At 38.6% G+C, this 27,731-nt stretch overlaps 1 protein-coding gene, 1 long non-coding RNA gene and 1 pseudogene across 5 annotated transcripts in view; 2 read left to right on the top strand and 1 right to left on the bottom strand.

Moving 5' to 3' along the window:
* LOC306656379 overlaps positions 1 to 14,788 on the top strand; it is a 95,065-nt gene extending 80,277 nt beyond the window's left edge. Inside the window, exons 2-3 of one of the 2 annotated variants that reach the window (XR_013762496.1) lie at positions 12,961 to 14,148; positions 14,385 to 14,788. This is a non-coding gene — a long non-coding RNA (uncharacterized lncRNA). Of the gene's footprint in view, positions 1 to 12,947; positions 14,149 to 14,384 lie in introns of those variants that run through there. The other variant, XR_013762497.1, reaches the window with a different exon arrangement.
* USP32 (ubiquitin specific peptidase 32) overlaps positions 1 to 17,041 on the bottom strand; it is a 190,808-nt gene extending 173,767 nt beyond the window's left edge. For both annotated transcript variants that reach the window (XM_079131344.1, XM_079131345.1), the window contains exon 1: positions 16,886 to 17,041. In XM_079131344.1, coding sequence (XP_078987470.1) covers positions 16,886 to 16,943 — 58 coding nt within the window. In that variant the 5' untranslated portion in view covers positions 16,944 to 17,041. The remainder of the gene's footprint in view (positions 1 to 16,885) is intronic.
* A 9,361-nt stretch (positions 17,042 to 26,402) lies between these two features.
* Positions 26,403 to 27,064, top strand: LOC306657571 (isopentenyl-diphosphate Delta-isomerase 1-like; annotated as a pseudogene). Its single transcript has one exon. The product of its transcript is annotated as an isopentenyl-diphosphate Delta-isomerase 1-like (transcript).
* The last annotated feature ends 667 nt before the right edge of the window (positions 27,065 to 27,731 follow it).

Raw genomic sequence — 27,731 nt, 5'->3', positions numbered from 1 at the left:
ATGATAAAATTATGGCATTTGCAGGCAAATGGATGAAATTGGAGAATATCATGCTAAGTGAGATAAGCCAATCTCAAAAAACCAAAGGACAAATTATATCGCTAATAAGTGGATGATGACACATAATGGGGGGTGGGAGGGGTTAGTGTTAGGGTTAGAGTTAGGGTTAGGGAGGGGGGCAAGAATGGAGGAAGGAAGGAATGTATAGAGGGAAAAGAGGGGTGGGAGGGGTGGGGGGAAGGGAAAAAATAACAGAATGAATCAAACAACATTACCCTATGTAAATTTATGATTACACAAATGGTATGCCTTTACACCATGTACAAACAGAGAAACAACATGTATTCCATTTGTTTACAATAAAAAAAAAAGAAGCTATTGGAAACATCACAAACAGAAACTGATTTTCATGAAGTAATTGGCTATAAAACACAAAAAGTATTTTATGTATTAACCTGAAAACAACCCAAAAAAAGTCACAAAAATTTTAAAATTAAAAGGGTACTTTAATCCCACTGAAATACCAACAGAAAAAAAACTACTTATTACATCAAATGTGAAAGAAACAAAGGTTATTCATGAAAAAAAGGCCTAAAGGATGATGCTTCTTTTTTATTCTTGATTTTACTGAGTAATAAGAAAGTTTTTGAAATATAATTAAAATTCATTACAAAAACAGATATAAGGAAATAATTAAAATTACCTTCAACTCTACAACATAGTTAATATTTGCAAAATATCTTCTACAACTCAATAATAAAAAACAAATAACCACCTCAAAAATGAGTAAAGAGCTTAAATAGACATTTCTCCAAAGATAGACCAATGACCAATATATACACGAAAAGATGTTCAACATCATCAGTCATTAAGTAACTACAAATCAAAACCATAATGATACCACCTCACACTCCCTAGGATGTCTACTAATTTAAAAAGGGGGCTGGGGAGATAGCTCAGTCAGTGGAGTGCTTGCCTTGTAAGCACAAGGCCCTGGGTTCGATCCCCAGCACCCAAAAAAAAATAAAAATAAAAAATAAAAAATAAAAAGATAACAAGCACTGAATAGGATACGGAGAAGATGGAACCCTTGTGCACTGCTGGTGGGAATATAAAATAGTACAATTGCTGTGGAAATCAGTTTAGCAGTTCCTTAAAAAGTTAAACATAGAACTTATGACCATGTGACCCCACAATTCCACCCCTATGTAGAGAGCCAAAAGAACTGAATGTAAGGCCAGGTCCAGTAGTACACACTTATAAAATCCCAGCTACTCAGGAAGCTAAGGAAGGAGGACAGCAGGTCCCAGGCCAGTCTCATCAACTTAGTGACAGACTGTCTAAAAATAAAAAACAAGAAGGGCTGGGGATGTAACTCAGTGCCTCTGGGTTCAATACCAGGTACAGGAATGGGGGAACTGAAAGCAGGAACTCAAAATATCTGTACACCAATGTTAACAGCTCACAATGGCCAAAAGGTGGAAATAATTCACATGTCCCATCAATAAATGAATGTATAAACAAAATGTGGTATGTACACAGTATTCAGCTAGAAAAAAAGAATGAAATTCTGCTACATGCTACAACATGGATGAAACTTGAAAACATTAGCCTTAGTGAACTAAAGCATGAAAGGATAAATATATGATTCCATTTGATTCAGTACCTACAACAGGCAAATTCAGAGATGGAAAGTAGAGCAGAGATTACCAAGATCTAGGGAAAAGTGGAATGAGAAGTTATTGTTTAATGGGTATGGAGTTTGTCTGGGATGATGAACAAGTTCTGGAAACAAACAGTGGTGATGGTTGTATAAGATCATGAATAAACTTAAGGACACTAATTATACACTTGAAAAACTTCAAATGAGCCAAGCATGGTGGTACATGCCTGTAATCCCAGCAGCTAGGGAGGCTGAGGCAGGAAGATTGAGAGTTCAAATCCAGCGTCAGCAAAAACAAGGCACTAAGCAACTCATTGAGACCGTGTCTCTAAACAAAATAAAAAATAGAATACAAAATGTGGCTCAGTGGTCAAGTACCCCTGAGTTCAATCCCCAGTACACACACACAAAAAAAAAACCCTCAAATGATAAATTTTATGTTATGCATATTTCACCAAAATAATAAAATGGATTGGAAAAACAAGGGAAAAAAATGTGCATACCTGAGTTTGGGAAAATTAAACAAAATTCAAATGAAATATTCCAGAAGTATCTTTAAATGATCCTAATAAAACATGTAGTTGAAGAGGCTCAAAACACAAAGAAATGATAAGGAAATGATCACTACTGACCTGATCAGTTCACGTAACATATATATTGATATATCGTATTGGGGCTAAGAATGTGGTTCAGTGGTAGAATGCTCACAAAGAAGAAAAGAAAGGGCAACAAAGAAAAAGGAAGAAGTCACACTATACCTCAAAAATATGCACAGTTTATTCAAAAAGTATTTTTTTTAGCCAGGCTCAGAGGTGCACAACTGTGATCCCAGTGACTGGGAGAGGTTGAGGCAAGAGGATTGCAAGTTTGAGGCCAGTCTCAGCAACATAGCAAGACTCTCAGCAATTTAGTGAAACCTTATCTCAAAATTTTTTTGAAAAGGGGTAGGGTAAAGCACCCCTAAGTTCAATTCCTAATACCAAAAAAAATTATTTAATGTTTAAGGAGGTAGAAATACTAACTACTCTGATTTGATCATCATACACTGTATCAATGCCTTGAATTATCACACTGTACCCCACAAATATGTACAATTAAAATAATAATAATTAAGCCAGGTACAGTGGCACACACCTGTAATTCCCTGGAAGCTGAGGCAAAAGGATAGCAGGGGGATGTCAGCTTCCTCAACCTAAGAACCTGTCTAAAAATTTAAAAAATTAAAAGGTCTGGGGATGTAGCTTAGTAATAAACTAAGTGCCTCTGGGTTCAATCCTCAGTACCCATAATAGTAATAATTAATTTTAAAGACATAGTTGACCAGGTGTGGTGGCATGTACCAGCAACTCAGGAGGCTGAGGCAGGAAGATCAGTGGAGACTAGAAGTTCAACTTAGGCAACTGTGTCTCAAAAAAAAAAAAAAAAAAAGATACAGTTGAAAATAATACAATACTGCTTCTCTCTCACAGATACAGGAAAAACTATATGTATTTATTTATATGTTTGAAAAATACTTTTGAAAAAGAAAAATATTTTACAACAATGCATTCATAAATTAAGAAAATGGTAGGGTTTCTTAACTCTTAAGGGATAATTGTGAAGGATTTGGTAAATATAAAAACTTTGAGGAGCTAAAAAAAATCCACCTGTAGCTATTTTCACTTTCATTGGAAAATGCATGAACTACTTCCATATTCCAGACAGAAGGATTTGAGACACTAAGATAAACAGGAAAAGTCTACCCTTTCAGTTAGCTTATCACAGCCAGGACCACAAGAGGCTCTGGTAAAGAGTAGACATTTTGGGTATGTTTTCAAATCCTCAAAGTGACACAAATACATGAGGTGAGCAAGTCTTCTAAATTCCACAGCAACCTACAATTGTCTTATCTTCCAATAAATTCTTCTATCACAAATAGAATTATCATGCTGTGCAGTTCTCTAAGACCTTTAATTGTAACTTTCAGTCACATTCCTACAAACTTACAAACTGGAAACTGGAGATATGAACCAAGTTACCTGCACTCAGAAGACATGGAAATGAAAGTAAAAAGATGTACTTACAATAAAATTTCTTAAGTTCTTATGTATGAAAGAACTACAAATTGTTTTTAAAGCAACCTATCACAATTATATAAATCAATGACTGTAATCACGTGGTTCTCTCAATCAAGTATACAGTGAACACCTAATGAGTGCTTAAAACAGTGCAAAGTAGGTTTTTTAAAAAAATTTCCTCCACAAGATTTCAATCTAGTGGGGAGATTAAACCCCACAGGAAACAATATCATATGTATGAAAATTATACAAATACAAATTAAGAGTCACAGGATTTCAAAGGAGATGTGTTGCATAATACATCAAAAGTTCCTGAGGAGGAGGCAGGACTTTTGTTTGTTTCTGTGGCACTGGGAACATTCTACCACTGATCCACATCCCTAATACTTTTTTATTTTTGAGACAGGGTCTTGCAAAATTGTGGGCCTCAAACTTGTGATCCTCCTGCCTTAGCCTCCCAAGTAGCTGAGATTAGCAAGATTGGCAAAGGAAGTTAAGATGAGAATGAATCTTTATAATCTAACTTCATCTTGTCTTGCCAATACCTTGTACAATATACAATTATCAGAATAGATGTGGGCAGAGAAAAAGTCAATCCAAATAAGAGAAGTGACAGAAATATGACAAGAGCAAACCAATTAGCCCCACAGGATGCTTACTGTGGAGAAGAGGTTAAAATTTTTAAGTAGGGCTAACTGCTGGAGTGCACAATTGTTGTCCCAGTTAGCAGGGAGACTGAGACAGGAGGATTTTAAATTTAAAGCCAGTCTGAGCAAAACAGTAAGACCCTCATTTCAAATTTAAAAAAAAAAAAAAAAAGGGGGGGGGGGCAGGTATATGCATCAAATTAAATTACATGATGAAAAAGGTGCCAAAAAGTGCTCAGAATTTTTACATGACTTTCCCAAGTTCCCTATTTACACTCGCTGTTCAAAAGAAATACCTAAGAACCATCACATGAAGGTTAACTTGCAAAAAGTGGCCACCCAAATTTATTCAAAGGTGCTAATTATACACAAATTAGAAATCTACTAGTCCTGAGCCAGGCAAGATGGCCTACACCTGTAATCCCAGTGACTCTAGAGGCTGAGGAAAGAGGATGGCAAATTCAAGGCCAGCTTCAGTAACTTTTCAAGACTCCGGATCATAATAAAAAGCAGTCAAGATTACAGCACACCTGTAATCCCAGCAACTCCAGCAGCTGAGACAGGAAGACTGCAAGTTCAAAGCCAGTCTCTGCAATTTAGTGAGACCCAGTATCAACATAAAACATAAAAGTGGCTGGGGTTGTAGCTCAGTGATTAAGCACCACAGGATTCAATCCTCAGTACCAAAAATAAAAATAAAAAACTGAGGGCTAGGGACATAGCTCAGTGGTAGAACATCCCTGGGTTCAAAAAAATCTAGCTTTTAAATAAAAAGAATTATTTTTTGTTTACTACTGAGCTTCATGGGTTCGATTTTTTATTTATTTATTTATTTTTTTTTTTTGGTGGTGCTGGGGATTGAACCCAGGGCCTTGTACTTGCCAGGCAAGCACTCTACCAACTGAGCTACATCCCCAGCCCTCAAATAATTTTAATTTAGGACTAGGAAGCATTATTGATAATGCCTTAATAGTAAATGTTTATATTCTTGGAATATTTGACTATTTAAATAAACAACATTGAAAAATGATTCTATTAAAAAATACAACTTAATAATTATCACTACTAGTTTTATTCTATCAGCTCTCTTTATTCATAAAGCACCAAGTTGTCCTTTTCAGTCAACATTTTTTTGCCATTGACCAGAGGGCTGTTCTCAGAAGGCAGGCAACAGAGAGAAGTTCCAGACTCAATTAACATTTTAACAAACCCCTGCCAGTTACCTCTATGTCCCTTATTCCTTATTTTTAAATCCATCCCAAAAAAATTTAAAAAACAATCAAACTAGCAGCTGTAATGTAGGGGGATGACTACACTACAGTGAAAGTTTGTTACAGCAAAACAGGGGAGGAAGAAGAGGGGAAGTGTTAGGGAAAGCATCTGATAGAGCTAAATTCCTGGGCTTAGTTTTGATGGGTAAAGATCTGGTCAGTGGTACATATAGGCAATGTAATAGTACTCAGCCATAAAAAAAGGATGAAATTATAGCATTTGCTGATAAATGGATGGAACTGGAGACTACCATGCTAAGTGAAATAAGCCAATCCCAAAAAACCAAAAGCTGAATGTTCTCTCTATTATAAGGATGCTAACACACAATAAGGGGAGATGAGGGGAGAACAGAAGTTCACTGGATTACACAAAGGGGAATGAAGGGAAGGGAGGGGGGATGTGAACAGGAAAGAAGTAGAATGTATCGAACATAACTTTGCTATGCTTATATATGAATAGACCCTCCAGTGTAACTCCACGTCATGTACAACTACAAAAATTGGAAGTTATACTCCATGTATGTATGATATGTCAAAATACATTCTACTGTTATATATCACTAAAAAGAACAAATAAAAAATTTTAAAAACCGATCTGGCTAGGCAGATAGTTCAAGAGAAAGATACATGCCAGTTCATTGATAAGCATGCTAACATGCTAAACACCATGCCAAATGCTAGAAATAAACACACTGGCCCCAATTTCAAGACACTAGTAATTAATTTTGTTAGCAATATGCTTCACAGAAACAATACTTAAATTTTGGTCTTAAAATTGAGAGTCAGGGGCTGGAGTTGTAACTCAGTGGTGGAGCACTTGCCTAGCATGTGTGAGGTACTGGATTCGATTCTCAGCACCACTCATAAGTAAATAAACTAAAGGTCCATCGACAATTTTAAAAATGTTTTAAAAATAAATAGAATCAGTATGGTAGCACCCGCCTGTAATCTCAGTGGCTCTGGAGGCTCAGACAGGAGGATTGCAAGTTCAAAGCCAGCCTCAGGAACTTAATAAGTCCCTGAGCAACTCAGCAAGACCCCGTTTCTAAATAAAATATAAAAAAGCGCTGCAGATGTGTCTCAGTAGTTAAGCAGCCCTGAGTTCAATCCCAGTACCAAAAAAAATAATTTAAAAAATTAGTTCACCATACACAAAAAAGGAAACACTGCATGAATTCTATTCATATAAGGTTTGAAAACAGTACAAGCAATCTATGGTAACAAAAGTCAGAATAATACCTGTGAGAGGCAGTATCAACTGGGATAGGAAAGGGAAAAGTGTATTTGAATTTTGCAAATTTATAATTGATTTTGCATAGTGGTTACTTGGGTGTACATATACCTAAAAATTCATCAAGCTGTACAGTAAGACGTATGCATTTTACCACATGTAAGTAATAAAGGAAGGAGGGGGGTTAGGGTTGTGGCTCAGTGGTAGGTTGCTTATTTAGCATCCATGAGGCCCTAGGTTCAATCCTCAGCACCACATGAAAAGATAAACAAATAAAATAAAGGTTTTGTGTCCCTCTACAATTAAAAGACTATACACATATATATATAAATAAATACATACGTGTATAAATACACACACACACACACACACACACACACACACACATAAATGAAGAGAGGGGGAACCTGTGGAGAAGCAGAGCATTTCAAGATCTAGGAAGCAGCATTTGCAAAGACAGGAATTCAGGCAGAAACCAAATCACAGAAACTAAAAGTCTGCCATGCTGAGCTCAGAATGATTACTCTGGTAAAAATATAAAGAATGGATTGGCAGGGTATAGTCCAAGGTACAGATGAAGGTCTATTCTAAGGCAATGACTTTACAGATAGAGAAGAGGAGATAAGAAGGTAGTAGAGGGGTAGAATTGTAAATAAATTAAATGTGAAAAAAAGAAGAGAAGTATTTCAAGTAATGGCTCAGTTTCTGACTTGGGCCTGTATAATTCATAAAGACATGAAACATATAAGAAAAATTATAGAAAAATAAGTACCATTTAGTTTTGGACTCTACTAAAATAATGTAAAACATGCAGTCAGCATCTCTGACAAAGAATAACATCAGTCTATAAACCTCCACTCAACTCAGTGAAAGAGTTCATTCATGTATGCTTGCAGAAGAATCTCTAAACAAAAATTAATCCAACAACTGTTAGAAGGCCTCCACAGCTTCCTACCACAGCTGCTCACCAAGAAATTCCAAAACCATATTTAAAACAGAGCCAAAAGTGACATAATGACATACTGAATGCAACTAATTTTTTTAAAGTAAAATACACATATACATAATTTTAAGCCTGAGGACACATCTCTCTCACACACACACCCTGGACTAAGTTTCCACGAAATACAACCTAGTTTTTAGAAAAGATTGCTTTGATATCCAATTTGCTCATTCAACAAATGTGAATTGGGTAGTTAATATTTGGTATGCACTATGCAAGTGCTAGGGAAATACCAGGGAAATACCTCACCCTCATGGAGTTTTACAAGTCTTATGTACATAATCATGAAAACTGCATGTCTAGGCCCCAGTCTCTGATCACTGCAATGAAAACTGCCCTAAGGCTTAAATCAAAATCCAAATGACCAGAGACCAAGCATAATGATTATTAAAAAGATACTTTCAGGGGCTGGGGATATAGCTCAGTGGGTAGAGTGCTTGCCTTGCAAGCAGTCAAGGCCCCGGGTTCAATCCCCAGCACCGCAAAAAAAAAAAAAAAAGATACTTTCAGAATAATTAACTGGTAAAAGAAACAGAAACTCTTGAAAACTAAAGAGAGGGAAGAAGCACAGATTCATGAAACTTCACCTTGTGGACACCTTTTCTAAGAAGCTACCAGAAAATGAGCTCCACCAATATGGAATAAATCAAGAAAGAGCAAACAAGACCACAAAAGACTCTAAAGGGCCTCTCTAGGATAATGAATGGTAAAGGAAAATCAATCAGTACAGATTGGAGCAGACCAGTGGCTACAAGAAAAGTTGTTCCCAAGATGATGAAACTGAGTGAACATATGACTTACCTGAATATGTGGAGTAGACTGGAACTTTTGAGGCTGAATTATAATAAACAGAAACTTCAGCAAACAAAAAAAAAAAGGCAATTATTAAAGGAAATTGTGTAGGGAAAAGGAAAAATAATCCTACCACATTAAATGGCTTGGCTTTGAAGAACATTTATAAAGGGTTTAATTACGTAAACACTGACACTAATCTAACCAAAACTGACCCTATTGTTTCAGCTACTCAGAGACTAAGGCAGGAGGATCACCTGAGCCCAGGAGTTCAAGGACAACCTGGGAATCAAAGAGATCTCCTCTCGGGGTGAATGTACTAGGCACAGTGGCATATGTCTATAATGCCAGCAACTGAGGACACTTGAGGCAATAGGATTACAAGTTCAAAGCCAGCCTTAGTACCTTAGTAAGAGCCTGTCTCAAAATTAAAAGGGCTAGAGATATATATAGCTAAGGGATAAAGTACATCTGAATTTGATTCCTAATATCACCAAAAAAAAAAAAAACACTGTGTTCACATAAGCAGAATCCATACTTTACTCCCATTCTAGTGTCTCAAGTATTTACATTAGATATCAACCTTTAAACATTCAAACTAAACAAGACACAATATATAAAAGCATATATTGTATTTAAGGCTAATACATTTTTAACTATTATTCAAAACTTATAGCAAAAACTTTTTCAAAGTTGCTGAAAGGGAAAAATATCTTGAGACTGATATATTTGCTTAGTATAGTCAACTCCTGTCTATATTCTATATTTTAGTTCCATACCTAACAAACATCATGCAAGTTTTCTACATCTGTTAACAAATTATACATTTATATAGTCCCCCAAATCATCCAAAATTTATTGAATATTTAAAATACACTAGGCAATTCCCACTCCTCAGGAGGCTTAGGCAGGAGGATTCAAAGTTCTAGACCAGCCCAGGCAATCAGCAATATCCTGTCTCAAAATAAGAAATTAAAAAAGGGCCCTTCTGGGTTCAATCCCCAGTACTACAAACAAGCAAGCAAGCACTGCACCTATCCTAGCACCAGGGATTCAGGAACGTACCTGAAAATAAACACAAAAAATGCATAGAAAGGTTATAAACAAACTATGCAGAATATTACAAGAGTGACAGAATACCACTTTATATAAGATGATAAAGCAAGACCTCTTCAAGGCATTTAAGCTGGTAAATAAGCTAGACATGTGAAAATCTAGTCTTTCCAAGCTGAAAGCAGCAAATGCAAAGGTGGAAAGCCACAATTATGTTCCAAAAAGAAAAAGAAAGCTAATGGTGGCTAGTATAAAGAAGACAATAGGGAAATTACTATGCTTGAGGTTGGAATTTTAAGCAGGAACCAAGTAATTTAGACCTTGTAGACCACTATAAGGACTATATTTTCTCCTTAACATAAACAGTAAGCTTTAAAGGAAGGAATAAAAGATCTGATTTGGATTTTAAGAGTATACTACAATGTGAAACTATGAACCCACTATATGGTCTTAGCAAGAGATGACAGCAGCTAGAACTGGAGGGGAAGCAGTGAAGATGAGCAGCAGAAGTTAAAAGACTGGCCCCCAAAGTAATAGGATCTGGTGACAAATTCAAAGTGGAGACAAGGAACTAGGTCAGACAATAAGAAACTGAGAAGGTCTCCCAATTTTTGGCTTAAGCAACTAGGTTGGAATAGTGGTGCCATTTACTGTCATAGATAAGACTAACAGAGTCCTATCTTGATAGAAGAATCCTTTTCATAAAGGAATATCTACAGAATCTCTCATATATCATTACCAAAAAACAACCCACAGTGAATGTTACAAAGCTTTTTCCAAAGGGGTAAGATTCTTAGACAACCTAACTTCTTTATAGAAATGAAAGAGAACTTCCTCTGTAAAACCTCATTTTAGTATAGCTGTGCTTTTAATTCAGTCCAATATCAAGAAACACATTATAGAAAGGTTTTAAAATATCAATTTTCCTGAACTTCTTTCAAAAGATAGTGATGAACTTTCCTAAAATAAAGACTCTTGGGTTAATGAGTATTAAATTCCTAATAAAGAGGTGTGGTAAGAGAAGGCTTTGAGGGGGCTAGGGAGATAGCTCAGTCGGCAGAATGCTTGCCTTGTAAGCACAAGACCCTGGGTTAGATCCCCAGCACCCAAAAAAAAAAAAAAAAAAAAAAAAAAAGAGAAGGCTTTGAATACAAGTCATCTTTGGATAGGTCTCAGAATAGATGAGTTTCTAACTATAATAGTATATTCTCAAAAACACAATTTTTTCAGGCATTTTTTAGTTGATAATTAATTATCCATCACTTACCTCCATGAGCTCATGATTAAATATGAGAAACAAGAGAACTTACTGGCATGCAAAAAGGAGATAAAATATCTCAATTTAAACACAAATATCATGAGGCCCAAAATGCAAAAGCAGAAACATAAATAAGACCTGTAAAGAGAAGTTATGCTTCCTGGATTAGTATGAAAATAACTGTCAGTCCCATGCTTGTCTTTTCAGTACCACTACCAGAAAACTAACTTTTAATTAATAAAATCCGCCACAGCAGCTGTTTAACATTAAAACTTCTAATCCAAACTGTCAACCTTAATTTCTACTGCTCAAAAAACAGCAGATTTTCTATAGTCACAGAAATAATAATCACTTCCCTAACTTTTCCTGTGACCTAGGCATATAATCAAGTGTCAAAAATCTTCCCTTTTCTCCTCCTGTGAAAATATCTGGCTACGGGTTCATCACAATTCCAACTCTAAATTGCACATCTTTACAGAAAGCAACCCTGAAGGCTGCCACTGTAAAGTCTCATTAACCACAAAGACAGACAATGAACAACAAAAACAAAAGCTGTCCAGTTTGGTAAGTGAGACTAAACAGCAAGTGATGTCACCTCATCCTGCTCATCCACCCGAAACCAGTGTTCACCGGTGTATTTGTCACTGACATTCCAAATGTAAAAACTGGAGATTTTGAAGAACAGCATCTACATAACTTACATATGAGCACAGACCAATTTTAAAATGCCCCAGTCTTCTCCTTTACAAATAATAAGAACAGGCCAGGATCTATTCTAAATGTTAAGAGAGTTACTGGTGAATTTAATAAACTCACATGAAGGAAAATAAAAGGCTTAATGACAGAATAAATAGTGCTGTGAAACTCGGTTTTCTTTTTTTTAATTTTTTTTAGATGTTGATAGACCTTTATTTTATTTATTTATTTTTATGTGGTGCTCAGAATCAAATCCAGTGCCTCACACATGCTAGGCAAGTGCTCTACCACTGAGCCACAATCCCAGTCCTCAATTTTCATTTATAGAATGATATACTATGCTAAACTAACTAACATCACATCACAGTTAAGTGTAGTAAAGCTAAGGAAATTACAATGTTAATAATCAGAAACTTGGTGAACAAAATCTTAGAGAGTTAATGTTTTAATGTGTCTTTGGATTGGTGAATTAGCAAAATAATTTTTCTACCAGAAAATACAACAACCTATAAGAGACTAGGAAATTAGATTAACATGCAATTTTTGAGCACATATTATGATATGAGTGTAGCACTAGGGGTACTTCCAAGACAGACACCCAAACATAACTCTGCATTCCCATAGCATTTCCATCTAAAGCACTGAGGCACTTAATATACCATATGTTAATCATTTATAAATGACATGCATATATACTACTTTTAAATAGCTTGTGTACATTATTAAACATACTCAAATTAGAACTTCAAACCAAAGTTCTAAAATTTTATTACCACTCCTTATGGAGAGTCTCACATATACCTTGAGGTATATACACATCAGTGGATATCACTGACCTAGGATATATGATCCTAGAGAAAGGGTCTTATTTATCAGTTTCCTCTGGGCCCAATTCATAACCAGAGCTCAGTAAAAATTTGCTGAATGAATGAGCAAAGGAACAATAAAAATATTATTCTACTACTTAGTGCAACCTAAGTGCCAAATTCTAATTAAGGGGATTAGAAAAAATGTATCCACTATATTTTTATTATCGCAACTAAAAAGTCTAGAACCATTTTAATTCAGTCAGCGCGCGTGCATGCACACACACACACACACACACACACACTCACACATTTGTTTCCAGAAGGATAAAAAGAAGGAGAAAATAGAGATTTTTAAAGTTTGAGTTCTGAAATGCTAAACTAACTGCAACTCACCTTTGAGATAGGTTCTTGCATTTGCTGAGGTTGGCCTCAAACTTGCAATCCTCCTGCCTCAACCTCCCCAAGTCACTGGGATTACAGTTCTGTACCACTGTACCCAGCACAACATTTTTGAATGTTATGTTCCAAGAACTTAGAATAAGTTTTTAAGAATACACAAGCTAGCCAGGAGGATCAAAAATTCAAGGACAGGTTGGGCAATTTAGTAAGATCCTATCTCAAAAAAATGGGAAGGGGTATGGGGGGGATGACATGTAGTTCAGTGGTGATGTATCCCTGGGTTCTATACCCAGTACTGAAAAATAAATATACATGCTATAAACCAGGCACAATGGCACAATCTGGTACTCCCAGGTACTTGGGAGGTTGAAGTAGGAGAATCCCAAGTTTGAGGTCAGCCTTGGCAAACCAGCAAGACCCTAGCTCAAACTAAAATTTTTAAAAGAGGGTTGGGGAAGTAGTTCAGTGGCAGGGCACTTGAGGTCCTGAGTTCAAGACCCAGTACACTCCCCCTACCCCACCAAAAAAAAGAGCTAAAAACAGATGCAATAAGAGAAAGGAGATGAACATAGCTGCTAAATTCTCTGCATCCATGAAATATAACAGGTATACTTTTCTAGAAAACACAAGCACTCTAAACAAAAGTCGAGTCTTTCCTTATGCTCTCAAGATATTTAAGAAAGATATGAACCCAAAATAAAAAGCTACCAATTATACATCTCCCTAAAAATGTTTAAAGGTATACTTTCAGACAACCCATTAAGGTTTATGTAACTGACATATAGTCTACCCAAAATAGGTTGCAAATCCAATCTTCCTAATGTCTAGAGCTTCTCAAATGTAAATGAGTCACTAGGCGTCCTTTCACTGAGGTCCAGTTAAGTGTTATCTGTCATTAACACTTCATTTCCAACATTCCACTTTGCAAGATAAACTGCCTGCGATTCCATGTTTGTTTGTGATAATACTTACTGGACTATCTTTTTAATGTTACCTAATTATGGACAAGCAATAGTACTCATTTAGTTAAAGCCAAAGGGACAAATATTTCAGTAGTTTCATCAAGCTCATTTTTTACTTGTACAACGATTCATATAACACACATTAGAGTAATAAATTCAACAAATCCTACTTCCTGACACATTCACCTTATACACTATAAACATGCAAATAAAACTAACTGATGCAGGTTTTAGTACTTATGTAGGTTATTCAAGTGCCAATAAAAGGTTATCAGATCTTTTTCGGTTTCATCAAAAGCCCAATAAGGTTAGGGTTAGAGTTAGGGTTAGGGAGGGGGGCAAGTATGGAGGAAGGAAGTACTGTATAGAGGGTAAAGAGGGGTGGGAGGGGTGGGGGGAAGGGAAAAATAACAGAATGAATCAAACAATATTACTCTATGTAAATTTATGATTACACAAATGGTATGCCTTTACGCCATGTACAGAGAAACAACATGTATCCCATTTGTTTACAATAAAAAAAAAAAAAAAAAGCCCAATAAGTTGAGAGTGGTAGCAGGAAGCTGCTTGGGAGGCTGAGGCAAGAGGATCCTTCAGTTCAGGATCTCAAAATAAAACAAAAGTTCTATAAACTCTTTCTGTAAACTTTCTGAAAGAAATTCTATGTTAAAGTCTGACACTTACTTGAGTAAACTGCACCATATTTAAAAGTTACCCACTTTAAAAAAAAAAAAAAAAAAAGCTCCTGGTTTACTTTTAGAAATGCTACTTTGTAGCCCACCCAGGTGGTGTATGCCTGTAATCCCAGCTACTTCAGAGGATGAGGCAGGAGAGAAAGTTCTGAATCAGCCTGGACAACTGAGCAAGACCCTGTCCCAAACTTAAATAAAAAAGGACAGGCATATAGCTCTTGCCTAACATGGACAAGTCCCTGAGTTCAGAACTGGGGGGGGAAGGAGAAGAAGAAATGCTACTTTATCAACTTGCTCCTCTTTTTTGCTTTACTTTTCCTCTGTAGCAAAACTGATAAAAAAAAAAATTCAATCTTTACAAATAAAGTTTTAAAAATCAATTTTTTCAAATACATGTTTTAAAATTCACACCTGTAATCCCAGCAGCTCTGGAGGGTGAGGCAGGAGGATGGCAAGTTCAAAGCCAGCCTCAGCAAAAGCAAGGCACTAAGCAACTCTGTGAGACCCTTTCTCTAAATAAAATACAAAATAGGGCTGGGGATGTGGCTCAGTGGTCGAGTGTCCGAGTTCAATCTCTGGTACAAAAATAATAATAAATTCAACGAGGAGATTTCATAATAAATTAAACAAAAACCTCAAATAGGTTTAGAATGTTTAGAATGCATCACTAACTTTGTTTATACTTAAAAATATTAGTTGTAGATAATCAAGCAGGCTAGAGTTGGGTAAAAGTTAATTTTAGAATTTCTTAATGCCAGGTACATCAATGGCATTCACACATTCACACCCTCAAACTTTAGAAACACTTCTGAACCTTAAAGCTGTAAAACAGTTTGACTGATGTCCTCTTTCATGCCATGTAAGCCATTGCCTAATTGAGGCCAGACCTGTCAGGCTCAACACCATCCCGGAAATGACTAGCCTACTAGAGCTGGAAACACATCAAGAATTTGGAATATTTCTCATATTGAGGCAGGGAAAAAAAAAAAGTTCAAGTGAGATTGTGCTTAAGAACAATCATTATACTGTTCTGCAGGGGGAAAAAGATACAAAAGGCATATTTTTTGTTATTGTGTTAAGTTCACAAACAATACATCTATAATTCTGTATCATATTATTTTATAATGGTCCACTGAATTTATCTCTCTTTTTCCTATATATACACAAGAGTTCACTCCCAAATTCTAATTTTGATTGCATTTTAATCTAATTTTCATTTTGTATCCTTAGCTACTAAAACCACCTGGAGCATGGCCGGTTTCTTGACTTAGAAACCTGTTAACAATAATAATACCTAGTACCTAATCTGCTTAATGTTCACTTCTTACCAAGAAAATCCATTAAACATCGAAAAGAAATACAAGCACACATGCATACATACGCTCAAATCCCAGTCATGAAAAATTGTCACATTCCGGTCATAAACCGTGCAATAGACACTTCTAGTGAGCGTGTGCTTTAGCGATGATCTTGGACAGCGGTATCAGAGTAAGTGGTAGGGGGTTGGGGCTGTTAACAACATACTGTGTATCAGAGCCAATAGCAGCAGGCCAAGACTGGCAGCAAGGCCAGTGTCTAAAGGGAGCTATACCACAGTATCACAATGCTGGATTTCCGAATGCCATTTAGTGGGTGGGGGGATTAGACTGGGAATCAAGTACAGTAAAAAAACCCATACTCAAACGTTTGAGGAGAGGAAACCTAAGACAAGGTCTTGTGGCAACACCAGCTGTCCGGTGTCATCTCACCTCAAATACAACTTCATTTCAGGTCCTTCTTATCAAAGTCAGCCGCTCAAGGGTGAGAGGTGGCAGGAGTGGATGGCCATAGTTCTCAAGAGACTGGCAAAGGCCCTTGGAAAAAAGCAGACTCTCCAATAGGAAGGGAGTTCTAGCAGCAAAGAGCGCTTTGCAGCCGCCTCGAGTCTCCCCTCCAGCCAAAGCTGGAGCTTAGGATGTTGCTGGAGGTTTTTATAAAGGAGTGATATGAAAAAAATGGCAGTGAAGGATGAAGGGGCTTCAAGGGCTGGAGCTACCCAAGAAGAGGCTAGAGGAGGACTTCCCTGGACACAGCCAGGATTAACAACGCCACCAGTAAGCACAGGCATTGCCCTGCAAGCCCTGGATACCCCTCTCTTCGGGAAAGCTTCGCCCCTTCCATACGGTCCCAATTCCCAAACACAGCTTCCCAGCCGACCTCTCTCCCCCAGAACACTCCCCACCGCTGGCCTCCTCTGCCTTCCACCTCAGGCGCTCCACGCCCTCAACCTCCTCTCCCTTCTCTGGTCACCCACCCCCGGGGCAGCCCGTCGCCGGCCTCCCCGGCAGCTCGCCCAGACCCCTCCCCCCTCACCTCTCCTCAGAGCCTCCTCGTAGCTGAGGAATCCGATCCGTGACTCCTTGGCGCCCATGCTCCCTTCATCCCCTCGGCCGGGGGTCGGAGCCTACTCTCGCCCCCACCCCCCTCCCGCCTTCTCCTAGGCGTCCCGGGGTGACGGTGTCGGCGTCCCCCGGCCCCCTCCTCCCCCAACACTAACAAGTGCGGCTACTGCCCCAGCGGCTCCTCCCGGCCGCCGCCACCGCCTCCATGCCGAATCACGTGACCCGATCCCACCCCGCCCCCTTCCCCTCCCTCCTACTCCGCCCTTCTCCTCTCTCCTCCCTTCCTTTCCCTCTTCACGCCCTCTTCCCTCCCCTCGGCCCCCCTCCCGCCAGCCCCGCCGAGGGTCACCTGACCCGAGGCCGGGGATTGTTCCGGGTAATGGCCGCCCGGGGCCACACTCCGCCCCGCCCCACGCTAACCGCGCGCAGAAGCGCAGGGGCGGGGCCGCACCACCGCACGTAACGCATCATCGTCTTCCCGCCAATCCCAGACCGCGAGACCCGCGGGGGGGCCCCTCCGCCGGAGGGAGGGAGGTGACTTCCGGGGCGCTCGAGGACTGCCCCTGTGGCCCTCGCGTTGTGGGCTCTTAGGCTCGAGCTGTGTCTGTTGATGCGGCTTCGGCTGCGACTCACTGTGGAAGACGAGAGGAATCTTCGGGAACGGGGGTCTGAGGGGTGTGGTTCATCAGAGACGAGTGGGCAGGCGAAGAACTCCTAACGCTTAGGGGATTTTTGACTGGAAGTTGGGAAAGGAAAGAAGAGTCAAGGCTTTCTTGTGACGAAAGAACTCATTCCCAGAGGGAGATCCCTAAGGAAAGCAAATCTTGTAACGAAGTGGAGAGCGCCTTCCTTTTCATGTATCTCGCCTCCCCAGCTGCCTCGAGCTTTCCTTTTACATCCGCAGATCAAGCGCGGGTCCCCCACCCCTGGTTCTGGGCTCCGAGCCTTCCCCTTGTGCTTTGGGAACCGCTCTGCCAGACTTTTGGAGTCGCCCTCCTCCAAAAGTGTGGCAGTTCCAGGGTGGAGTGACTTGCTTTTTTATTATTATTACTATGGTAAAATATAAATAACAATTTTCCATTTTAATCATTTTAAGTGTGAATTCAGTGATATTAACATCGTGCAGCCATTAACTTCATCCATCTCTGGGCCTTTTCATTTCGCAGAACTGAAAATTCTATTTTCCTGAACAAACAATTCTCCATCTCCCCCCACACAAAGTTCATGGACATCATTCTCCTTTGTCTCTATTAATGTGACTGCTCGAGTGTTTCTTAAAAATGGAACTATATTTCACCTTTTGTGACTAGCTTATTTCACTTGGCAATTCCCAGGCTCATCTTGTATGTCGAACTTTACCAGATTTACCATATGATTCAACAGTTCCACTTTAAACACCCCAAAGAATTCAGAGAAGGGAATCTGCACCCATGTTTATGGCAGCATCATGCCAGATAGCCAAGAGGTGAAAACGGGAGTGTAAAACAACGAAAGTGTCGTGAATGCATAAACAAAACGTGATAGATAAATACAAGGGACTATTACAAAGCTTCTGGATAGGAAACAACACTGAGAAATAACCATTTGGATTAGATTTGACTCAGGTAATTTAGGACCAGCAAAAGGGCCAACAGTTTATTAAATGCCCTGCCAGGGAAAGAAGGTAATATTCTGTTTCTCTACTCACCTTTCCTGGCAGACCAGATCAACAGCGTGGCATTAGTCACAGCGCTGCCCTTTCCAGTTTACTGTGAGGCAGTTAATTTTAAGACCTGAGATTAGTTGCATTGCTGAAAGGCCATGAATCAGAGGGTTGGGAATGTATTTCAGAGCCTTTAATTTCTAGGTCATCAGTTCGATGTAGACAGCCCACAGCCTTCAGACAAAACAACTCAGTCATCTTCGGTCTGCACAATATGAGTGCTGAGTTAGATTATCATATTTAATGGGAAGTGAATCTAAAGGAAAGGTTTAACAATAAGAGAAAAGACACCTCAAGAGTTCAGTTACAATGTCCTGGAAGCATTATTATTGTCCTAAACAATCAGTACCTAAAAATGACCTTGCTGTACAAAGGATAGACTTGGGCGTTTAGCTACTCAATCTACAGTGAAGTAAAATTATTTTCTCTTGTTGTGACACCCACTTGCAAGGTGGGAATAATATTGGAATTTATCTCATGCAATAATTATTACAAAACATTCAAAAAATAATAGAGTAAAACTTTATAATGTAAGATTTAGAGAAGTACAAACACATGGGAACTTTTAAAATTTCATACTGAAGTTTCAGGTCTAGCTTCCTCTAGGCCCATAAAAATTTTCACTCCATCACAGAATTTATCATGGATTAAATACTTCTAAAAATTGTGAGTTGAGATAGCAAACTAAGAAATACTTTATCTCCTTTGTCTGAATTAAATTAAGCATATTATTAAAGGCAGTGAGGCAGGTAGTTTTATCTGATGGGAATTTTAAATGTTAAGCTGGGATCAAAACCTGCCTTTTGGTTTGTATTACACAGAATCATGAAGTCTAATATTAAACATTCCTCTATAACTTGAAATTGATGCAGTACTTAAGTTTGATGATGTAGAAAATCTAAAGTCTACTTGTCATGCTGAAAAGAATTCTATTAATCATTTAGTTTGTTCAGTTTCACTTAATCCATTGAGGAGTTGGCCAGCCACCTCACTTGAAGCTTTAGGTTGTACTTAGGAAACCATTGCTTTAACTATAATTACATGCCTGGGAAAGGGTTGTCCATACAAAGATTTAAAGCATGGCAGATTGCTATGTAATTTCTACTTCCAGTTGGGCAACCTAAATGACAGTGTTCCTCCGTTTGTGCTCCCAGAGAAATGACATAAGAATAGGACAGTCATTTTAGTACTTGCCAAAGAAGCTTAACTAGAGATAGGGAAGCCAATACAATAAAGAGATGTGGAACAGCACCTGAACTATGTATAACTTGATTGCTGCAACATAAGGCCAACACTGTCAAAGTGACTTTACAATAAGACAACTGATTTTCAAATATTATGGACTTTACCTTATAGTGACACATAATGAAGATGTATTCTCATATTTTTATTTGCACTGAAGAACATTGAGTTGCCAGGTGCAGTGGCATACACCTATAATCCCAGTTACTAGGGAGGCTAAAACCAGAAGATCACAAGTTTGAGACAACTTAGTGGGATGCTGTAAAAAAAAAAAAATTTTTTTAAAGGACTAGGGATGTAGCTCAGTGTTAGAGTGCCCCTGGGTTCAATCCCCAGTACCACAAAATAACAATAACTTCAGACTATTTTTATGCAAATAACACATGCTCATTTAAAAAATTTCCATCAGTATGAAGCTGGAGTTGTGGAGTTGGAGTTGTGGCTCAGTTGGTAGAGCACTTGCGTGGCATGTGTGAGGCACTGGACTCGAGTCTCAGTACCACATAGAAATAAATAAAATAAAGGTCCACTGACCACTAAAACAAATTTCAAAAAATTTCTAACAGTAGACAAGTGTTTACATATACAAGATCACTCCCTGCTTCACCTATTCTCATAGAGATAAGTGTATTGTTCCAGTTTTCATGACTACACCCATAATATTTTCCATGCATATAAAATATACATCTGTACTCCCTATATTTTGTACATATGTTTTTCATGGTCTGTATACTGATCTAAAGTTCCTTTATTTCACTCACCTGTATATCATACTGCTTTTCATGTAGATCTACCTTACCTCTTTTTACCGTATGTGTATTATGCCAATTGCTTGTGTTATATAGTCACCTATTGAACATTAAATTGTTTCAAGTGTTTATTACATCGTTGCAGTAAACATTCTAGATAAATATCTTTAATAAATACCTTATTTACATATATAAGTCTATCTATAAACTGACTTTCCAGAAGTGAAATTGCATCCCAGCTCTCACCTTTAAACCTTTTGATAGATGTTGCCAAATTGCTTGCCTAAAAAGTGGGACTCATTTGTGTTCTAATCAAGAGTATCTGGGCTCTGGGCTCCTCTCCATTCAACAGGCAACCACATCTTGTGCAGTGCCAGCTGCATCCCTGAAACAAAATGGTGTAGGCAGAGTGAACAGATTTGGCCATATTGAGCACCTGATCTCCAGGGCTGCTTTCAATGCTGACAAAGTGAATAGTGTCACCATCAATGACCCTTGATTGACCTCAACTACATAGTCCACATGTTCCAGTATGATTCCACTCAGGACAAGTTCAGTGACACAGTCAAGTCTGAGAACAGGAAGCTTGTCATCAACGGAAACTCCATCTGCATTTTTCAGGATCGAGATTCCACCAACATCAAATGGGGTGATGCTGGTGCTGAATATGTTGTGGAGTCTACTGGTATCTTCAGTACTTGGAGAAGGCCAGGGTTCATTTGAAGGGCAGTGCCAAATGGTCATCATCTCTGCCCCTTCTGTTGATGCCCCCATGTTTTTTTTTGTTTTGTTTTGTTTTGTTTTGTTGGGTGCTGGGGATCGAACCCAGGGCCTTGTGCTTACAAGGCAAGCACTCTACTGACTGAGCTATCTCCCCAGCCCCGCCCCCATGTTTTTGATGTGTGTAAACGGTAAGAAGCATGATAACTCCTTCAAGATCATTTTCTTAGCCCACCTGACCAAGGTTATCCATAACAGCATTGGCATTGTAGAGGAACTCATGACCACAGCCCATGCCTTCACTGCCACTCAGATCATGAGTGGCCTCTCTGGGAAACTGGGGTGTGATGGCTATTGGGGTGCCCAGAACATCATCCCTGTGTCTACCAGAGCTACCAATGCTTTGAGTAAGGTCATCCCTGAACCAAATGGGAAGCTTACCAGGATGTCTTCCGTGTGCCCACCCATAATATGTCAGTCTTTAATCTGACTGACAATCTGGAAAAGCTGCCAAATAATGCAGTGGCATCAAGAAGGTGGTAAAGCAGGCATCAGAGGATCTGCTCAAGGGGCCTGGCTTGTCTCCCATGACTTTAACATTGATACCTAATCTTCTACCTTTGATGCTGGGGCTGCCCTTGCTCTCAATGACCACTTTGTAAAGCTCATTCTTGGTATGACAATAAATTTGGCTACATGGGCTTGGATTGTAGTTCAGTCACAGGGCACTTGCCTAGCATGTGTGAAGCACTGGGTTCAATCCTCATCACCACATAAAAATACATAAATAAAATAAAGGCATTGTGTCCATTTACAACTAAAAAATATATTTTTTACAAAATTTGGCTACAGCAACAGGGTGCTGGACCTTACGGTCCACATGACCTCCAAGGAGTAAGAGCCCCTGGACCAGCCACCCCAGCAAGAACACAAGGGAAAGACTGGCACTTAGCTGCTAGGGAATCCCTGCCCCCAACTCAGTTCTCCAACACACTGAGAATTTCCCCTCTTCCCAAGTTTCCATCCAGATCCCCTAAAGAAGGGAAAGGGCCAGGGGAACCCTATTGTCATGTACCATTAGTAAAGTCCACACTACACACCCTCCCAAAAAGAGAGTATCTCAGCAAGCCAATTTTGCCTCACCCTTATTAACACTGACATCGATTTAAGCAGATTGTTTAATATTACCCTTTACCTACTATTAATCCTACCAACAAAGAATTGAACTCCTGCTCTTCTAGACATGCAGTTCATTTTCAGTTTAAACCTGGACAAAATATTAGAATAATGACCAAAGATAAATCAGTCTCTGAATTGCAATTAAAGATATTTTTACTTTGTTTCTCTTTCTTTCGAAATTGCCTAAAATTTGCAACATTTCAATAGGGTCCATCCCCTAAAAGCTTAAGATTCTCTAGATACTAAAACTAAGAATGGGAAAAAAGTAAGAACCTTCAGGGGCTTGGATTGTGACTCAGTGGTAGAGCACTCGCCTAGCACATGTGAGATACCAGGTTTGATCCTCAACAACACATAAAAATAAATAAAGGTACATGATCATCCACACTAAAAAAAATTTTTTTTAATCTTCAACATATACCTACTATAAAGGTCCTCTTTTTAGGTCTTACCACAACCCATGCTTAGCAAACAATTTACACTGCCCACTGAACATACGAGTAAATTATTTTGTAGGGTGTAGAACACAGGGCCTCATACCTGAGCCCTCTACTACTAAGCTAGTAGCTCACAGCTCCACCACCACCTCCCCCCACCCCTCCCCCACCCCTTTCTTTCTTTCTTTCCTTTTTTTTTTTTTTTTTTTTTTGAGACAAGTTCTCACTCATTTGCTCAGGTTGGCCTCAGATTTGTAATTTATAATCCTCCTGCCTCGGCCTCTCAAGTAAGTGAGATTATAGGCATATCTGGCTAACCATTTACTCTTTGTAACACTCCCCTATACTGTAGAGAGCGGAGGAGGAGAGGCAAGAACAAAAAAATAAAATAGTAAAACTCCTACATTGCCCTGCCAATATATAGGTATTTAATAGTAATTGTGGTATTTATTTTTATTTTTTACACCTTTATTTGTTTATTTTTATGTGGTTCTGGGGATCATGCAAATGCCACTCACATGTGCTAGGCAAGCACTCCACCACTGAGCTACAATCACCACCATCATTTGAAAATTCTTAGGGATTTACAGCAGAAGTGAGGATGGGGCAAATCAATCCTCTGTAAAGGAATTAGGAAATGAAGCTACGTATATAACATATGATTTGTATTCTAGGTATAGGTAAAACATTTTGCTTAGTGTTACTGATCCAATAATTACCATCTTTGAAAATTCTTATTTCTTCCAAATGGATTTGAAAGTTGTATAATAGCATTTGCGTGCACACACACACACACAAAATGGCAACTCTGTTCAGTCACTGATACTCTGGTACTCTGGTAGCAGGGGGATCTGATGTGGGTTTCTTAGAAAAAGGAAGGAAATTCATATAAAAAAAGAAGTTGGCAAGTCCCTCACTCATGCCTATTTAACATTCGCCCATTGCCCTAACATTTAATATAAATGTTGGAAATAGCTCGTGTGTGTGTGTGTGTGTGTGTGTGTGTGTACTCATTACTGAGGATTAAACCCAGGGCCTTGTGCATACTAGCCAAATTTGCTGCCACTGAGCCACATCCCTAGCCCTCATCTTTATTTTTTTAAAAACACTTTTTGGGTGCTAATCTCTAAGGAAAGCAAATAAAGTTTTTTAAAAAGTCTCTGGGAAGTACTACGATCAAGATAAATGTAGAATATTATGGGAATCCTTAGCAGAGAGAGGTATTAGGCCAACCTGAAGGAGTGGGGTGAGGAAGGGAAACCTGGGGAATGTGAGATTTGAAGAATAAATATGAAATTAGTCACTCATTCATGCCAACGAATGCAAAGCACCTACGCTATGTTCCAGACACTAAAAATACAGAATCAAGTGAAGTAATGCACTCTCATGGAATTTACATTGTAATAGGAAAAGGATGACCAAAAAAAGTAAAATAATACTGGTAAGTCATTTGTGAATAAATTCTATGGAGAAAAATTGCAGAGGAAGGGGACAGGGAGATAAAGGTTTCAATCTAAAATGGTCAGAGAGGAGGGGGAGAAAAGGTAATATTTAGACAAAAACCTGAAGGAGATGATGGGGCAATCACCATGGATATGCAAGGAAAGGTTGTCCTAGGCACTGAGGCCGAAGACTTCCTGGCTGGGAGGACCAGAAAAGAAGCAAGTATGACTGCAGAGTGAGAGAAGGGAGTGGGGCAAATCCTCCTTACATATTTTGGCTTCTACTCTAGAAAATGGGATAGTGTTGCAGATATTTGTAATGGAGAAGAGATTTGTCATACTTTTGTGGGTATGTGTGTGGTGCTGGGTATCGAACACAGGGCTCATATGTGGTAGGCAAGTACTCTTCCCCGGAGCTAGGTCTCCAGCACGGACATACATTTTATTTTAAACATTTAAAAACATTTTTTTAAGTTGTCGATGGACCTTTATTTTATTTATTTATTTAGATGTGGTGCTGAGGATCAAGCCCAGTGCCTCACACATGCCAGGCAAGCGCTCTACCACTGAGCTATGTCACCAACACTGACATATATTTTAAAAGATTTTTTTAACTGCTTGAAAATAGACTGAAGTGTGAGGAAAGGGACAAAAGGGAGACTAGTTGGGAAGCAATTGCAGAAATCCAGGTGAGAAGGTTTAAGATGTGGAAAGTTGGTTCCTAGATATTATTTTGAAAGAAGAGTCAACAGGACTTGTTGATAAATTAGGTTGGGAAATATGATAGAATATTGAAGGATGACTCCAAAGTTGATAGTTCAAGTAACTGGAAGGATATTAAGGATATTGTCTCCTCACTGAGATGAGGAGACAATAGGAAGAGAAAGTTTGAGTCAAGAGTCAAGATCAGGAGCTCAGCTTTGGATCTGTTACTTTTTTTTTTTTTTTTTTGGTAAAGGGATTGAACACCAGGGCACTTAACCATTGAACCATATCACCAGCCCATTTTTATTTTTTTTATTTTGAGACAAGTTCTCACTAAGTTGCTTAGTGAGACTGGCTTTGCACTTGGATCTGTAACCTATTGACATCCAAATGGAGAAGCTGAATAGAAAACTAAATATTCCAGCCTGAAGTTGAAAAGTTTCAGGCTGGACATAGAAATGAAGACATCATTAGCAATTGGCAGTATTTAAAGCTCTCTGATTGAATGATATTTCCAAGGGTGTGATCCTCTTCCAAGGTAATTGGGATTTCCAACATGAGAAGTTCAGGGAGATGAGGAATGAGCAAGCAGACTGATAAGGCAAAGTCAGAGAGATAGGAAGCAAAGAAGGTGAGAGGGCAGCCAGGCATGGAGGCACAAACCTGTAATTCCAGCCACTCAGGAGACTGAGACAGGAAGAATGCAAGTTCGAAGCCAGTCTGGGCTTTTTAGTGAGATCTGTCTCAAAATAAAGAATAAAAGGGTTTGGGAATGTAGCCTAGTAGTAGAGTGTCCCTGGATTTAATCCCCAGTACCAAAAAAAGAAAAGAAAAGAAAAAGGAGAAGAGGACTTGCCAAGAAAGAGAGGGGGAGGTTTAGGGGGAGAGGTGAGTAAAGGCATAGGAACATAAAATCGAACTCAGATAAGAAACTTAGCCTCATCAGAAATGCCTTTTGTACTAACAAAATGAAAGCTAACTACTAAAACAACTGAAAAAAATCAAAATCTATTATTAACCAAGAAGGTAATATTTCCTACATTTAACATTTGGTAAGAATCATAAGCAGTTGAAGAACGCTTTCGGGTAGACATTAAGAGCCTCTTCTGATTTTGTTTGTTTGTTTTGTTTTTGTTTTGGTCAGATTTCTTGATCTCTGAGTGATAAATGGGTAATACTTGACAGGAGATCCTAGACAGCCTAAAATTTTCTCTAAAAGAATAAGATACCTAGGCTTACTTAAATTCCAGGCCTGAGTATTCTAGGACAGATCACACCTTTTGTAACAAATGCCTGAGATAAATATCATCTCATGAAGCAACAGTTTCAATTCCTGGCAGAGGTATGTGTTCCTATTGATGACAGTGACAATAAAATTGGGACTGAGAGCAGGAATTGTCACCTGAATGAAAACATTGAGGAAGGATCATTACATGGAGCTTTTAATGTCTTCTTATTCAACACTGACTACAAACTCCTGTTAAAGCAGAGATCAGATGTTAAAATTACCTTTCCAGGTTGTTTTACCAATACTACTTGTATTCATCCATTAGGTAATCCAGGTGAGCCTGAAGAAAATAGTGCCATAGGAGCAGCACGGAGGCATTTATGAGCTGAATTAGGAATTCCCATAGGAGAGGATCCTTCAGAAGAAATGAAGAGGAATTCATTACAGGGCTCAATCTGATGGCATCCAGGGTGAATACGAAATTGATTGCATTTTGTTTATTAGGAAGAATATAACTGTGAATCCAGATCCCAGTGAGATTTAACCCTATTATTATTATTATTTAACCCTATTATTATGCGTCAAAGGAAGGACTGGACTAGAAGGCCCTCTGGAAAAAAAAAAAAAAAGCAGCCAGTGGTGAAACTAAGATAACTCCATGGTTTCAAATTATGGTAGTCTTTCTCTTTAAATGGTGGGATAACTTGTACCATTCAAATCATCTCATTGACAACAAGAATATATAGAGAATTTGAATGTGTAGATAAATAATTACCCCCAAAAAATGCCTACTTAGTGAGCAGAATGTTTTTTGCCTGTTCATCTATTTGTTGTGCTTTGTTTTGCGGTTTTAGGGACTGAACACAGGGAGCTCTTCCACTGTGTTATATCTCCAGCCTTTTTTATTTTTTATTTTGAGACAGGGTCTCACTAAGTAGCCCAGGCTGGCCTCAAATTTGCAATCCTCCTGCTTCAGCCTCCTGGGTCGCTGAAATTACAGGTGTGCACCACTGCTTGGGGCTCTTTTAAATTTGAGCCCCCTTTGGGATGACTTTCATATGATTCATTGATACTTTACAAGAAGAATTTGTGTGGAGGGCTAGGGCTGTAGCTCAGTGGTTGAGTACTAGCCCAGCACATATGAGGCACTGGGTTTGATCCTCAGCACCACATAAAAATAAATAAAGGTATTGTCCATCTACAACTAAAAAATATATTTAAAAAAAAGAAATTGTGTGGAAAGAATGACTGACATAATTTTGTATCACATCCCCCATATACACGTACAGCTCTTTGTAAAATTTATGGAACGTTATTGTAAAAGAAGAGAGAGCATAATGGCAAACAACTGTAAACTCAGTAACTGGGGAGGCCAGGCTGGGAAACTTAGCAAGACCCTGTCTCAAAAATAAA

The sequence above is a fragment of the Sciurus vulgaris genome (genome assembly GCF_902686455.1).
Source record: "Sciurus vulgaris genome assembly, chromosome: 3".
In the NCBI taxonomy this organism is placed as follows: Eukaryota; Metazoa; Chordata; class Mammalia; order Rodentia; family Sciuridae; genus Sciurus; species Sciurus vulgaris.
The sequence above is the reverse complement of the archived record's forward strand: the minus strand, read 5'-3'. Positions and strand labels throughout refer to the sequence as shown.